The sequence below is a fragment of the Lathyrus oleraceus genome, chromosome 2 (assembly GCF_024323335.1).
Source record: "Lathyrus oleraceus cultivar Zhongwan6 chromosome 2, CAAS_Psat_ZW6_1.0, whole genome shotgun sequence".
NCBI classification, from domain to species: Eukaryota; Viridiplantae; Streptophyta; class Magnoliopsida; order Fabales; family Fabaceae; genus Lathyrus; species Lathyrus oleraceus.
The window spans coordinates 224,532,251-224,549,141 of NC_066580.1; the positions used below are offsets into that span (position 1 = coordinate 224,532,251).

General features: G+C 35.9%; 2 protein-coding genes across 2 annotated transcripts; both read left to right on the forward strand.

Annotated features, from left to right (window-relative positions):
- Window positions 1-11,364: 11,364 nt before the first annotated feature.
- LOC127122675 (uncharacterized) lies at window positions 11,365-14,118 on the forward strand. The gene is made up of 7 exons (XM_051052975.1): window positions 11,365-11,549; window positions 11,608-12,010; window positions 12,523-12,669; window positions 12,900-13,024; window positions 13,203-13,487; window positions 13,548-13,690; window positions 13,841-14,118. Exons 1-7 carry the CDS (start codon window positions 11,365-11,367, stop codon window positions 14,116-14,118), a joined length of 1,566 nt encoding a protein of 521 aa, XP_050908932.1.
- A 610-nt stretch (window positions 14,119-14,728) lies between these two features.
- LOC127122676 (uncharacterized mitochondrial protein AtMg00810-like) lies at window positions 14,729-15,328 on the forward strand. The gene has a single exon (XM_051052976.1). It carries the CDS (start codon window positions 14,729-14,731, stop codon window positions 15,326-15,328), a length of 600 nt encoding a protein of 199 aa, XP_050908933.1.
- The last annotated feature ends 1,563 nt before the right edge of the window (window positions 15,329-16,891 follow it).

The window sequence follows — 16,891 nt, forward strand, 5'->3', positions numbered from 1 at the left end:
TAATGTAACCTCATATCAGATGTTCATAAAAGTTGAATTAGCCCTCACTCCAAACATCAAAGTTTAAGTAGACATCTTGAATTTTATTGTGAAACTTGGAAATCTTTCATCTCATAAAAATTGAGCAAGTTATTGCCTTCGGAAGTTGACTTTCAAATAGGGTTTAGATAAAATGACCTATAATGTTTCAACATAGAAAATGATTTTCCAAGCTAAACTATATCTAGGTATCAACATGAAAGTTGTTTGGAATGTCATTTAGAGTAACGTTTATCTTAGAATCATTTTCATATGGTGAAAATTGTAGGAGATAGGGTCTAGCAAGACCCAGTTTTGATCATATGAATTCATCTGGCCAACAACCATCAACCAACTTGCTAACCTTCAATTCTCTTGACTTTATAAGCTCATGGTAGATCATATATGCATAAGTGGATGAATTTTTAAGTTTCCCATGATAAATTTGATTAATTGGTGAGATAGCTTGTTGGAGAAGTTACTCAAGATACCTAGTCAAACTAGGGTTTCCAAGGCAAATCATCCTCAAAATCTTGAAGAAAACTTGATCAATATAACATGTAGAGATCATTGGGACTCATATATGATGCTTTTAACCATTCTTGTATCAGTTATTGGTTGTGCTCTTTGTCATGAGGGTCTCAAACCTTAGATATGAATTTGATAGATCAATGGGGATCATGCCCTACCTACAAAAGAGTTAGGCAAATGCAATGACATATTTTTGGTATTTTGGTTAGTAAAATGATAAAATACAAGTATGATACAATCACAAAGTGCTTGGCGATCTCTCCCCAAACAAACCCAATGAAGGAGGGGTAAGGAGGATGCCAAGGTATGATCCCAATGTTAATGCTTATGATGAAATTGCATGAAGGATCTTAGGGTCAAAATTGGGGTCTTACAATAATCACTAGTAGACCACCTATAATGTTGTATGAAAGATAAAGGGTCTTAATGTGACTATCATGAATGAAAGAGGATTAGAAACAAGTAGGAAATTAGACTTTTATTTAGTGGTATGATTGGAACTAGTTTGCATAGGAGGGAGGCTTGTGTCCTTGAGATGGTTTGTGTTGTTGCAATGCCTTTAGTGTTAAATTAGCATTCCTCGAGTCATTCCTAGCCGAACTAATCCTCATCAGACATGTATGAGTAGTTTTTACCCATTGCTATCTGTAAGACCCCAATTTTGAGCCTAAGATCCCTCATGTTATCTCATCATTTGCATTGCCTTTAGGATCACACCTTGGCATCCACCTCACCCCTCATTCATTGGATTTGCATTGGGAGAGATCACCAAGCACTTTTTATCATATCATACTTTATCTTTCTTTTTTTTACTAACCAAAATACCAAAATATGTCTATGTGTAGCTTTGTTTCTTTCGTAGGTAGTGTATGTGTCCACCTATGCCTCATCAAGCTCACATCTATGGTTTAAGACCCTCAATGCAAACGAATCAATCAAGGAAAGGATCAAATTGGTTCTAATCATCATATATGGATCCTCATGTACTTTATTTATTAATTTGATCAAGAATTCATCAAGAGTTTGAAGCTTGTTTGCCTTGGGAGCCCTAATTCATCTAGGTATATTGTGTGACTTCCTCAGCAAGTTTCTTCAACATTTGGTCAAACATTTCAAAGGATACTTCATGATACATCATCTTATGCATACCTGATCCTCCATGAGCCCCAAAGAGAAAAATAACTTCAAGTTTGCAAGTTGGTTCAAAGAGGTTGACTAGAGAAAGTCAATTGGTCAAATATAGGGTTCCCTAGACCATACCTCCTACAATTTTTGTCATATGAAAATGCTTCCCAGAGAAGACTTACTCTTTATGACATTCCAAACAACTTTGATGTTGACATAAAGATCTAATTTAGCTTGGAAATTTATTTTGTATGCTGAATGATTATAGGTCATTTTGTTTGTGCCCTAGATAGAAGGTCAACTTCCAAGAACCATAACTTGCTAAATGTTTATGATATGAATTCCATCTAAGTTTCATGATCGAAATCAAGATGTCTTCTCCAACTTTTCTTCTTTGAGAAATATCAAATTCAACTTGCAAGGGCATGTTCCAAAAGGAAACATTATAGGTCATTTTGGGCCATCATCATTGAACAAGCAATTTTCCTCAACTTCTAAAATCCATAACTCCCTCATGCAAGATTCAAATGGTGTCAAATTTAGGACAAAATTGAATATTAATGAAAGAGATACAACTTTGATAAAGGAACCGTTTTCATTTGAAGCTCATAGCAAAATTTATTCAAGATGGAAAAAGTGGTCATTTGACTTTATACTTAGAAACTTTTCAACTATGTTTGATTTCTCCAACTTCAACCTCAAAATTCATCATGATCCAATCTCCAAATGGAAACATTTTCAACATCATGATCCAAGTTGTTCCCCTTCATGTTACCTTTCCAAAGAGTCCAAGATCATGGCATTTGGAACATTTTTGAAGGACTTGTGCATGGTTGCATTGCATGGCCATATTTGGAAGTTTCTCATGACCAATTTTAATTACAAATTGCATGGTCTCATGTAAAGGCTTCAACATCACTCATGCATGATTTTGGACCTTTTCCAATCATTTGATGGGCCTATCACACACCTATGCAAGCATGCACACTAGAATTTCTATTTTTGGCATTTGAATGGAAGTGTGTGAAAATCAATTGCCAAACCTATAAATGCAACTCATTTTGCTCAGAATCAAGGACCCTTGGCCCAAGCTTTGATCTGTAAACACCCTCACCCTCCATTGATAAAACACCTTGAGGATTTCTCTTGAAATCGAGTTCGAATTCCCCTTCTATTTTAGGATTGAAACTCCAAGGGTTCAAGCCATTTTTGCATCCAAATTATCTCTTACAAGTGGATAGAAGCAAGCCAAGCCAAATTGAAAGTAAGATCAAGCTCAATTGAAGCAAACGGAAGGTGAATTTTCAGATTTTTCTCTACTTCGATTCTCCATCATTTCTCCACCATTTTGATTGATCTTTGGTTGTCTGAATACCTACTAATGTAGGCAACAAGATTGAGTTTCTTTGAGGTCAAATTGAAGCAACTCAATTCATACTCCTCAATTTTCAATTCCATGTATCTTTTAATTTACTTGGAATTGGAGAAGTTTGAGGTCAAATTTGATTCCTGGCAATTTTCTCTTCAAAATAGTGTACTCACTTTTCGATTTTATGGAAGTTGGTGGTGGAACAGCCCGGTGAGGTCCACCAGAGAAGATGACCGGAGCTAGGGCTGCGGTGGTGTGTTGGCAGCTTCACATCCATTTGATTATGGTCCAATGATCTAATCCTGGCCTTTGGTTTTAATTACCCATCCTTCTATGTGTTGACTCAAGTGTTCCATACACCATAAGCGCGTGGCCATCATATCCGCCACCTCAATTAATGAGGGAGATCTGATGGCTCGTGTTTTATTCCAATTATTTTACTAATTCTGATTTTAATACCTTTATTTTGTTTAATTCACATGCGACTTTCACTAAAAATCTTTAAATATTTTCCTCTTCCATGTTTTGAATTAAAATCATTTTTTGGATTAATTTTGATATTTTTTGTGAATTAAATGATTTTTGACTTGTTTTTAAATATTTTAAATTATTTCTGACTTTCCAAAAATTCTAAACTTTTTTGTCTAAGGTCCTTTGACCTTGTTTGACCTAGAATAAATTCCTTGGCTATTTATTTCGTGATTTAAAGGGATTTGAGATTTTTTCCTCTTAAAATTGCATTTTAATTCATTTTTAAATTGATTTTAATTTGTTTATTTGATTAAAAATGTGGTTGAGCCATTTGATTGACTTTGTGATGTTTGACTTTCTGTTTGACCTTGGTTATGGTTGATTTGAACTTTTATTTAATCAATACTGTTGGATTTAGGGGGGTTGATGAAATGTACATTGCATCCCCCAAGATGAATGAATAATATTGATCAAATGAATTTCCTCCTGTGATCAAATTGGGTTTCTATTTCTCCTTCCCCCTTCATCTTCATCCTGTCTTTTCCAATCCATAATTGACCAATGATTTCTCTAATGTCCAAATGCTAGTTGATTCATCAATGACCTTGTGTCAGATGAATCAATATGAGTTGGATTGAGATAGGTTCATCCCATCTTTATTTTTGTGTGTGGTATGTTTTAGGAGCTTGGTTCATTGTACCAAGTCTCTAACATGCATTAGCACCAATGTCTTTATTTCCCGACCTCAGATAGTTGTGACATCTACATAAGTCCAATTACGATTGCTTAACATAGAGCTAAATTTGTCCCGCAAGGCATAGAATTCTAGTAAGTGAGATTATAAATCTCCCATTCTTCATGGTATTGTATGAAGACTTGACCTTTTTTCCATTCATAAGAGCTAGTGGCATACTTGTTAATTTATCCAAGTTAGAGCCCTTCTCATGGATGATGTCTTGGTTCATGTCTTCATACTTATGAATGGATAGTTGAGTGTTATCCAAAGAATGACTTAACAAATGGAACTTTTCACTAACATATGACTAACCTTTTATTAACATTGCTTTACTTTCATATCATTTACTTAATGCCATTTAAAATTCAGTACCTTTATCATTTATTGTCATTTACATTTCATGCAACTTGTTTATGTTTCAGTCATTTTCTTTTTTTTCTCACTTGAGTCATATCTTATGATTGTATATATTATGTACTTGTGATTTTATTGTGTTTGTGGTCTTAGGACCTGTAAAATACTTAATAATAACAAAAACTCTAAAAAATGTGTTGGTGAACTGTTGGACTTGATCTGAACTCTTGGACATAAAATTAGGCAACATCCCATATGCTTTAAAGGACTTGGCCAATGCCATCATTTTGAGACTGAGTTATCCTGGACTGTGCCTTTCATCTGATGCAAACCTTGAGTTCTCCTGGTTCATTTATCATTTTGTCTTTGTGTTTGATTGTTATATTGTTATTATTGTTTATGTGTGATGATTGTTTTTGTGAGTTTACCAAGGAAATGTTTCATCTGATACATTTGAAGACATTGGAGACTGCTTGCTATTGGAGGGTTTCCTAGGATACTATGGCTATATTTATTTGATTCCATGGTCTTCATGATTAATTTCTTGGATATTGCTTATGCTTATTGTCTGCTCAGAAGTCCAAAGGAAATGGGTTTCTATTTGACATTCTTGTCTTGTGGATTGCATCCCACTGGTCAGATCTTTTCAACTCTTAACTTTTAAATTTTTGTCTAGGGTAGCCTCTTTATCTCCTCCCATTTCTTTAATTTCAAAATCTCTCCCTCTTTTAAAAAAATCTTCTTTGCTTGTGTTTATTAACTCATACATGTTTTAATAATTAGAAACTCTGGCCTCATGCCATTGAATTTTCAAACTTTTCTTAAATCAAACTTGTGAATAAACTTAATAATATTGACCTCAATTTGAAAAAGAAAAATAGAACTAACAACTCCATTCAAGTCTTTGGGACATTTTGTGCCCTTTTTATTAGAAATTTTTTAAAAATCAATTTACCAACTTCTTTGAAAATTTTACCACGAACTACGGGGTTTTGATCCCTCATTTTTATGTTGGTACGTAGGCATAAGACCGAAGGTCTTGTAAAACACAAAATATAATTAATGAATTATTTTCTCATCCCCCACTCTATGTTTTTATCAAACATCATTTTCAACTAAAACACTTGCAGACAAAAAAGGGCTCCCTAGGAGTACCTAAGACACTTTTGGTGCTAATACCTTCCCTCTGTGTAACCAACGCCTTTATCTATAATCTATGACATTTTATTATTTTTGATTTGAAAACTTCTTATCTTTGGGTTTTGTTCATACTTTTCCCTTTTCCTTTGGAAACAATAAAAGCGCAGTGGCGACTCTGGTTTTATTGACGTCAAGTTTATCCATAGCTTGATGGTCATGAATTTACCGCTACAGAAATAAAGTGGTGACTCTTCCGGGGAGTAGTCCTCAGTGGGTTTAGCCTACTTTATTGTGTGTATATTTGTATATTTTATGTTTATTTTTATATATTGTTTGTGTGATATATTCTATTTGTTGTGCTTGGTGATCTCTGTGTGGTGAGATAAGTTCTAACTCGAACTTGAGTGCAATTTAAGATAGGAGGGTGGTATAGTCATGTTGGCTTTGAAGGAGTAGTCCTAAAAGAGTTTACATGAGATCCTCCGCTCAATGGAGACCTCTTTGGAGTTACTGATGTCACACAAGTAAGTCGTGGATAGGCATTACTTTCTCTAATTTGGGGTTCTGAGAATGTGAGGACCGTAGAACATTTAACTTAACTTGGCATATTTTAGGACGTAGTACGGAGACTGTTCAAGTGTAGACTTGATAAAAGTTGTTACACAATACTACACTCACACGAGTTTCTCCTGAGAATACTATGGGTTGATGAGTTAGTCATCTAAACCTATAGTATGCGATAGATGGGATCACGACTCCGGGAACTTTTTAGAACATGCTCTACAGGTTTTATCCATAGTAAACTCCTTTGGATGGTTCTTAACCCGACTCCATCCTCATGACTTACAACAAACCCTTTGATTCTTGGTTGATCCGATCAGTCTCGACAATATCAATGGAACTTGGGTGTTGATAAGGTGAAAGCCATGATCCACCAAATTGGATGATTGATCTTGATGACGACTTGATACATCCCTTGACCTTTGTTTGTGATCCCTAGTGTGTGATTGTTGCATTCATGCATTCATGAGCATCATTACATTCATCATAACAATAAATTTTCAAGGAACAAAGGTCTTATTTGCAAATAATTTTCAGACCATGGATTATGGACGAAGGAATACCAAAAAGTACAATTTCAAATTTCCTGATTTGAAAGAGTTAAGGAAGTTCTCATCCTTTGTATTAGATCCCTTGGATTTTAAGCAACGTCATGGGAAGCTTTTTTCTGTATTGTCTACTGATGTGGTTGAAGGACTTTTGAGTGTCTTGGTGCAGTTTTATGACCCTCTCTATTATTTCTTCACTTTTCCCGATTATCAGCTTATGCCCATGTTGGAATAGTATGCCCATCTTTGGGTATGCCCGTATCTAACAAGGTACCTTTCAGTGGATTGGAGGAGATTCCCATATCTAATGTTATAGCCGAAGCTCTTCATTTGGAGAAATCTGAGATTGATGCAACATGGTGAAGAAAAGAGGGATTCTAGGGTTGACTTCTGAGTTTCTCATTGGTAGAGCAACTGCTTTTGCTCAAGCCGATAGCATGGGCACTTTCGAAGCCCTCTTTGTATTGCTCATCTATGGTCTAGCTTTGTTCCTTAACATTGACGGTTTTGTTGATGTTAACGACATTAGAATATTCTTGATTAGGAATCTTGTTCCTACTCTATTAGGTGACATGTATTTCTCTTTGCATCTAAGGAATTCTAAAGGTGGTGGAACTATTGTATGTTGCATTCCTCTTATGTACAAGTGGTTTACTTCACACTTGCCTCAGACGCCTGCTTTCTTGGAGAACCAACAATGTCGACGGTGGTATCAGAAACTTATGCCTCTCACTAATGATGATATTGTCTGGTATGATTCTGCATTGGGTAGCTTGGACCTTATTGTCGTTGTACGCAAGGAGGAATCAACTACAACCCAGATTTGGCCCGTCGTCAGCTTGGGTTCCCCTTGAGAGATAAACCTAATAACGTTCAGTTATAAGGTCTATTATATCAAGAGGGTAAATATCCGTTACATTTGAAGAATAAAATGGTATGTGCTTGGCACAATGTGAATAGGAAAGGAAGATCTGAGCGTGGTCCATGCAACTATGTAGCTTTGGAAGCTTACACTATTTGGATAAAGAAGAGAGATTTGGAGCTTAAGATGTCATATGCTTGTGAGAGACCTATGTATGTGGCTATGGTTGAGCCATCAACTCTCCCTAACCTAGATGTAGAGGAGTTGGAAGACGCACTTGCCAAGATGAAGCAATAGAGAGACTTATGGGAAAAATAGTTCCATGTCATGAACCGAAAGCATGTGGAGTTGCAGCATGAGTTGAGAGACAAAGAGGCACTTATTTAGGTTCTTGAAGAGCGTGCAGTGAAGAGATAGAGAGAGCCAAAGGATTTATCTTCCTCTAGTATGCCTTAGCCTTCTAGTGCTCGGAAGAAGATTGTTGATCGACTCGTCATCAAGAAAGCTCAGATGCAGATAACCTTTGAGTTAGAGATTCAGCGCATCCGAAGGAAGTACACTCCCTTTGCTAGTTCATATGATGCAGTTGCTATGGATCCATAAGATGATCGTTTCATTTTCTCTTGTATTTGTATTTTTGGTTTCTGAAATTGTACTCAGTGTAATCCTTCCAAATTTTATGAATAAAAATATATTTTATGGTCAATTGAATTGTTATTATTATTGTTTACTATTATTGACTGAAAATATTTGCAAACAATATTTCATATGTTCCTTGAAATTAAAAATAAAATTAAAAAAAAAACATTGCATTTCATGCATCATTTGCATAAGCATGTTTTCTTCAACCATATGTCTTATGGGTTCTTCTTATGTGTATCAGTCAAGCTGACTCATCACTACTACACTCGCGCTAATCGCCATAAAAGAATGGAGCATCTAGAGAAAGAGAACAGAGAACTTAAGGATGAGATTTCCAGACTCACTGCTCTGATGGAGTATGCGATTGCTGCTCATAATCAACCGTCTCCTCCTCCTACAACTCTTCCTCCTCAAAAGACTGTTATTTCAGAGATTGCTTCAACATATGTGCTTGTGGTAGCTAGCCAGTCTAAGCCTGCCATGCCTACTATATTCCCTTGGGGAATGCCACCCAAGTTTGTGCCTGAAGGGTACGCTCCAACATTAGCTTCTCTGTCGGCATCTAGCCTGATCCTGTATGTGCCTCCTCCTCTTATGCATACTCTATCTCATGTCGAGGAAACCATCTACCATTATGATCCTTGTGAAGGCCCCGATGTTTATGAGAAGATGGACGAGATGAAAGATTAATTTCTTGAGATACGAAAGGAATTGAAGACTTTAATAGGGAAAGATTTATTCAGTAAAAATATTGTTGAGTTATGATTAATGCCTACTGTCAAGATCCCAGTGAAGTTCAAGGTCCAAGACTTTGAAAAGTATAAGGGGAATACATATCCTCTGAGTCATCTTGTCATGTATGCTCGAAAGATGTCTACTCAGACCGACAATGATCAACTACTCATCCATTACTTCCAAGACAGTCTAACTGGTGCTGCACTCAAATGGTATATGGTCTAGGACAGTGCTAGTGTTCGTACTTTTAATGAATTGGGCGAGGCCTTTGTCAAATAATACAAGTATAATGTTGATATGACTCCAGATCGGGATCAGTTTATATCAATGTCCCAGAAAGAGAAAGAAACATTCAAGGAGTACGCCCAAAGATGGAGAGAGTTGGATGCTCAAATTAGTCCACTTCTTGAAGATGTTGATTTCATTTTACTATGAACGAATGATTGCAAGTGCCCTTAATGATTTCACCGAAATGGTGAACATGGGGATGTGTTGGAAGGAGTCTGAGAGGGACAGTTATCCAAAGATGAAAATTCGGCGAGTAAGAAATACGGTGGTAGTTTCTCTAGAAAGAAGGAAGGAGAAACCAATACAGTTTTTGCGGGGAGGCAGAGGAGGCCTCATGTGAAGAAGAATTCCCAATCTCGTCAACATCATCATCAAGTATCATCATTAATTCCGATGTTTACCAATAATCCAGCAAATCAATCGGTTCCTGTTCAACAACAACATCACCAACAACCACATCAACATACCAACTACAACAACAACAACAATCATCATCAGAACTATGATAGGAAGAAGGTCTCTTTTGACCCTATTCCTATGACGTATGCAGAATTCTATCCTTCTTTGGTTGTCAAGAATCTGATCCAACCAAGGAATCCTCCACAAACTCCTGAACCATTGCAATGGTGGTTCCAACCTGACTTGCACTGTGATTTTCACCAGGGAGCTCCTGGGCATGACATTGAAAATTGTTATCCATTGAAGTATGAGGTTCAAAAGCTAATTAAGAGTGGTATGGTGTCCTTTGAGGACAAAGCGCCTAATGTTAAAGAAAATTTGTTTCCTGCTCATGGCAATGTTTCTGTGAGCATGGTAGATGGTTGTCCTGGGAATTTCAGGGTTTTTGATATGCTTCGTATCCGGAGGTCGTTAGTAGAAATTCATAGGGATTTAGGCTTGGTAGTGATTGTGAACATGACCATGATGGTTGTGTTTTTTGCAATTTCAACCCTCGAGGATGTGTAATTGTTAAAAGGGATATTCAAAAACTGATGCATGAAAATGTTATTCAAGTTCAACAATCCAGGTATATGGGAAATTATATAGATGTTACAGTACAGGTGTTCAAAATCCCTAAGCGGGTAGTTATTGAGTTTGACAACATCAACAACAAGAAGGTTAATCGATCGGTATCACCGTTGGTTATATGGTTAGCGGGCCCTGTCCCCTATTCATCTAATAAAGTTGTGCAATAAAAGTACAATGCTATTATGATTGAGAATGGGCAAGAGGTTCCTCTTCCCTCCACGAAATCAGTGGTAAGCATTACAGATGTAGTGAAGGTGACCCGCAACGGTCGTATTTTTGGTCCTGTATCCCCTCTTAGGTGCACACTCAACTTATATTTGGCATCAGAGTGAGTTATTAGTAACTTGCTCCTTAGATCCAGAAGATGGCTTCCGCAAGCGCAAACCCGGTTTTCAAAGATGGCGATAGTAGCAACAAACCACCTATATTCTCTGGAGAATATTTAAAGTTCTAGAAAATCCACATGAAAGCACAAGGAGATGGTATATTGGAAACCGTTGAAAATGGTCTGCACAATCCTATTAGCATCGTCAATTGTGTTGGCACTCAGAAGGTTAAAAGTTCATATGATGAAGACGATAAGAAAATAATACTTAATAAAAAGAAAGTTATCAATATTATTCAAAGTGCATTAAGTATGGATGAGTTCTTCCACATATCTCAATGTAAATCGGAAAAATAAATATGGGACACTTTGGTGGAGACTCACGAAGGAACAACTGAAGTTAAAAGATCCACATTAAACACATTGAGTCAAGAATATGAAATGTTCAGAATGCAGCCCAGAGAATCCATTGTTGCATTGCAGAAAATATTTATTCACTTGACGAATCATTAAATTGCTCTTAGAAAGACCTTTACAAATGTTGATCTCAACCTTAAAGTGATAAGATCCTTGACTTGAGAATGACAACCAAAAGTAACGACCATACCGGAGAAGAAAAGTCTTTCTATTATGACGTCCGCATCATTATTCAGAAAACTCCAAGACATTGAACTTGAACTTGGAAGACTTGAAAAGCATGAAAGTCAAGAGAAGAAATCCAAAGGAATTTCTTTGAAGGTAGATTCGAAGGAAGATAAAGATGATGGCGCACCGGAGGAAGATGAAAATTTCATGCTCCTTGTTAAAAAGGCTTGGTAATTTTTTTGGTAAAAATGACAAATCCTTTTATGCAAAAAGAAATAAACATTTCAGGAAAAGGGAGGCTTCCACATCTATGCAAGATGTCACATGCTATGAATGTGGAAAGCAACAAGGTCATATAAAGTCGGATTGTCCGAAACTCTCCAAGAAAGGTGGCTTTAAAGGCAAGAAGGAATTCAAGAATACAAAGGCGTATGTTGCATGGGAAGATAATGAGATAAGTTCTTCATCCGGATCGGAAAGTGACGACTATGCAAATTTAGCATTAATGGCTTCACACTATTTCGACGATGAAGAATATAAGGTTAGCAGCAATATATCTATTTACGATAGTGATGCACAAGGTGCTATAAATAAACTTCTTAAAGAATGCAAAATTCTGTATAAAACAATATCATCTCAAAAGAAAATAATTTCATCTCTAGAAGAAAAAGTCGTGACAAGTGAAAAAGATGTAGATGATGAAAAACAAAAGATGATTAGTGAAAAATAGAATTTTGTATGTAAATATTGTGAATCACTTTCTTTCCAAATTGCCCAATTAAAAAGGGTTCTTGAACGGTATGAGAAAGGACAAATTGGGTTGGAAGGTGTCCTTAGCCAACAAAGATATTCTAATGACAAAAGTGGACTTGGTTATTCAAAGTTTTCCAAACCAAGTTCTAGTAAAACTATCTTTGTTAAAGCTAATGACCAACCAACCAAAGAGAAAGTGAACAAGCCAAAAGATGTTCATCACTATCCTAAAAGAAAAATATTTTCTAAAAATACATCTTATGTTCCTAGATATAGAAGAAATTTTGAACCTACTTGTTTTTATTGCGGAATAATTGGCCATACACCTAATGCATGCTATGTTAGAAATTTTAGCATAGCAAGTAGGCATTACGTGTGGGTAAAGAAAGGCACTAATTATGAAGAATCCAAAGCAATTTGGGTACTTAACAAAACTTAATTTTTTTATAGGTATGCTTGAAAACCACATCAAATCTTTGGTATCTTGGTAGTGGTTGCTCCAAGCATATGACGGGAGATATTAACAAATTTTCAAATCTAGCATTAAAGGTCAAGGGTTATGTCACTTATGGTGATAACAACAAAGGGAGAATCTTGGTATAGGAAAAGTTGGAGAACCACCTTTCACATCCATTGAAGATGTTCTTTATGTTGAAGGACTAAAGCACAATCTTCTAAGTATTAGCCAACTTTGTGACAAAGACTTCAAAATCAAGTTCACCAAGGATGAGTGCTTGATTGTAGATGAAGTCACGCATGAGGTAAAACTCAAAGGTACAATATTTAATAATATATTTATGATTTCCCTTGATTATTTGTATTTGAAGGTAAAATGTCTTGTGGTGAACAATAATAAGTCATGGCTTTGGCATAAAAGATTCGCTCATATTCATATGGAACGTTTGAATAAACTAATAAAGCATGATCTTGTTATTGGATTGCCTAAGATAAAGTTTATCAAATATAGATTATGTGATGCATGTCAAAAGGGGAAAGAAACCAAATTAACTTTCATATCAAAGAATATGGTGTCCACTACAATTGTTGCATATGGACTTATTTGGTCCATCAAGAACAAAAAGCTTCAGAGGTAATGTATATGCTTTAGTTATTTTTGATGATTTATATAGATACACTTGGACATTCTTCTTAGTGAAGAAAAGTGATGCATTCAAGGTGTTCAATAAATATGCAAAGCAAATTCAAAATGAGAAATCTCTAACTATTTCCTCCATAAGAAGCGACCATGGTGGAGAATTCCAAAATGCCTCCTTCGAAGAGTTTTGCGAAGAACATGGAATATTTCATAATTTCTCGGCACCAAGGACTCCTCAACAAAATGGAGTGGTAGAGAGAAAGAATATGTCATTTGTGGAATTTTCAAGAACAATGCTAAGCGACTCAAATCTTCCAAAGTATTTTTAGGCGGATGCGGTGAGCACCGCATGCTATGTAAGTAATAGAATTATTATTAGACCAATCTTGAAAAAGACCCCTTATGAACTCTTCAAAGGGAGAAAACCAAACGTCTCTCACTTTCATATATTTGGATGCAAATGTTTTACCCTTAACAATGACAAAGACAATCTAGGTAAGTTCGACGAGAAGTCTGACGAAGGTATATTTCTTGGATACTCTCTCACTAGTAAAGCTTATAGAATATATAATAAAAAAAAATTAACAATTGAAGAATCTATGCATGTTACCTTTGATGAAACTAACCCCTCCAAGGAGGATATTGTTTTGTTTGATGATGATGATAATGTAGATGTTCCTCAAGAAGATAGTTTCAAAGGCATCAATGATAATCAAATGGAACATCATGAAGAACCAATTAAACAACAGTCAAATGCTAATGATCTACCTAAAGAATGGAGAACTCATAGAGATCATCCAATTGATAAAGTCATTGGTGATATTAGTCAAGGTGTTGCAACAAGATTAAATCTCAAAGATGCATGCTTGAATATTGCGTTTGTTTCACAAATTGAACCTTCCAAAGTTGACGAAGCCTTAGGATATGACCAATGGATAGTCGTTATTTAAGAAGAGTTAAACCAATTCGAAAGGAATCAAGTTTGGGAACTTGTCTCTAAGCCAAGTGGTAAACACATCATAGGTACCGGATGGGTGTTTAAGAACAAGCTTGACGAGGATGTTATAATTGTTCGAAATAAAGCAAGGTTGGTGGCCCAAGGATACAATCAATAGGAAGGCATTGATTTTGAAGAAACATTCGCTTCGGTTGCAAGGTTAGAAGCTATCCATCTATTACTTGTTTATGCATGTTCATTAAACTTTCAGTTATACAAAATGGATCTCAAGAGCCCATTTCTGAATGGCTACATCCACGAAGAAGTCTATGTCAACACCTCTAGGCTTTGAAGACTTGAAGAATCCTTCACATGTCTTCAAGTTGAGGAAATCTCTTTATGGCCTAAAGCAAGCACCAAGAGCATGGTATGATCGTCTCATCAACTTTCTCTGTGAAAAGGGATTTGAAAAAGGTAAAGTTGACAAGACCTTGTTTATTAAGAAAATAAAAGGTAACACTTGATTGGTTCAAGTCTACGTTGACGACATCATATTCGGCTCAACAACCAAAGAAATGTGTGAAGAATTTTCATCAATGATGCAAGGAGAATTCAAATTATCCATGATAGGTAAGATGAACTATTTTCTCGGACTTCAAATTAAGAAACTAAAGGATGGAATCTTCATCAACCAATCCAAGTATTGCAAAGAATTATTGAAGAGATTCGACATGGATAACTGCAAAGCTATGTCTACTCCAATGGGATTCGGAACTTATGTTGATCAAGATGAATCAGGTGTTTCAATTCATATCACAAAGTATCGAGGTATGATTGGCTCATTGTTATATTTGACGGTAAGTCGTCCTGACATAATGTTTAACGTTTGTCTATGTGCTCGCTCTCAAGCAAATCCAAAAGAATCGCATCTCACCATTGTTAAAAGGATCATGAAGTATCTCAAAGGGAAAACAAACATTGGACTATGGTATCCTAAAGGTAGTATTTGCAATTTAGTTGGCTATTCTGAGGCTGATTATGCAGGAAGTAAAACTGATAGAAAGAGCATTAGTGGTACATGTCACATTCTTGGAAATGCATTAGTATCGTGGGCTTGCAAGAAACAAGCATGTGTTTCTCTCAACACTGCCGAAGCGGAATATATAGCAGCAGGTAGCTCTTGTGCTCAAATAATATGGATTAAGAAACAACTTTGTGACTAGGAACTCGATCTTGGATGCATTCCTCTATGATGTGACAACACAAGTGCGATGAATATTACAAAGAATTCGGTCATGCACTCAAGAACCAAACATATTAAAATTCGGCATCACTTTCTTCGTGATCACGTGATTCAAGGAGATGTTGAAGTCATATTTATGGATACTCATAATCAACACGCCAACATTTACACAAAACCCTTGGCATGAGAACCATTCTACAAAATTCGAAGAGAATTAGGAATCTTTGATGAAAAAGACGTATGATGAACGGTACATGTATCCATATGCTTAATTTTTTTTATTTGTGATACTATACTATACTATGAGTATATATGAAATTATATGATCATATGTTGCCTAAACATGTTATCTATGTGTTATGTGCCTTTACATGTGTTTTTGTTTGTTAAAATTCATGTACCATAGATTCTGTTTTTTGTATTTGGCAAAAAAAAAATTAAGAGAAATTGATTACCCTAATCCAGGAAATCGATTTCCTGAAAGAAATTTTAATTCTTTTTGCTTCTGGAACTGTTGGTTCACAAGTGGAAATTGATTCCCCATCCTAGAGAAATCGATTTCCTACACATTTTTTTTCTTTTTATTATATATTTTTTCACCTTTTTTTTCTTTTTATAAATTGATTAAACCTTTTGTGACATTAGTCAACATTCTTCTATCTCTCTCATCTTCAACCCTTCCATCTACCCTCCTTGGAAATCCTCCTCTTTCAATCCTATCATTTATTACCCACTCATACCCATTCTTTTACCAACACAATCTTCTTAAAAAACCCATTATCTCTACTTTTAATACTCTCTCACCTAAAACCTAAACAAGCTTATTCTAAATCACTTCTCCAAAAGCTCTCCCAAAAGCTTTACGAAAATCCCCTATAAACCTCAACCTGGTCTTAGCTCCATCCATGGCTCCTCCAAAAATTTCCAAAGGAAAAGAAAAGATTGGTGAAGGATTAAATGCTCCGGACTCCAACCCATAAGAGTTTCAACCATACTTGAAGCAGAGAAGAATGATGTCGAGTTTCAGACAACGCAATGTACTCCTTCCAATGTTTGGTAATATTGACACTTTTCCCTCTTCAAGCTTTCAATTTCCCGCAATACTACATTATCAAGGGGTTGTTGATTTCGTATTGGATTCGGGACTGTTTTATCAAGACTTGGTTAGGGAATTTTATGCTCACTTTACTATTCTTCCGGGTTGTGCATTTATTACTACTATTAGAGGTATTGAGATTGCTATGTCCTTAGAAGATGTTGGTGCTTATCTTGGTGTACCATCTGAAGGCAAAAGGATTTCACATGGATTTACTCCCGACACTAAGGGTTGGGAGAATTTTAACAACTTAAGGTATTACTTCAGTTTGAGCAGGATCTCTGAACAAGAATTATATGCTTGTCACGCTCTCTCAAATTCAACAAAAAAAATTATCAAGCAAGAATCTGTCAGTAAGTGACCACATGTTTCACTACTTCCTCGCTTATGTGCTTGTTCCCAAAGGAAACAATTATGCAAAAATTGGAAATATGGAAATGCAACTCA

What these genes read in the sequence shown, in the direction of transcription:
- LOC127122675 (XM_051052975.1), top strand. Translation starts at nt 11,365, where the DNA reads ATGACGTCCGCATCATTATTCAGAAAACTCCAAGACATTGAACTTGAA. An exon ending in TCGTGACAAGTGAAAAAGAT is followed by an intron (nt 12,011 to 12,522) that starts GTAGATGATGAA and finishes ATTTTTTTATAG; the next exon opens with GTATGCTTGAAAACCACATC. An exon ending in CGACGAGAAGTCTGACGAAG is followed by an intron (nt 13,691 to 13,840) that starts GTATATTTCTTG and finishes ATGATAATGTAG; the next exon opens with ATGTTCCTCAAGAAGATAGT.
- LOC127122676 (XM_051052976.1), top strand. Translation starts at nt 14,729, where the DNA reads ATGATAGGTAAGATGAACTATTTTCTCGGACTTCAAATTAAGAAACTA.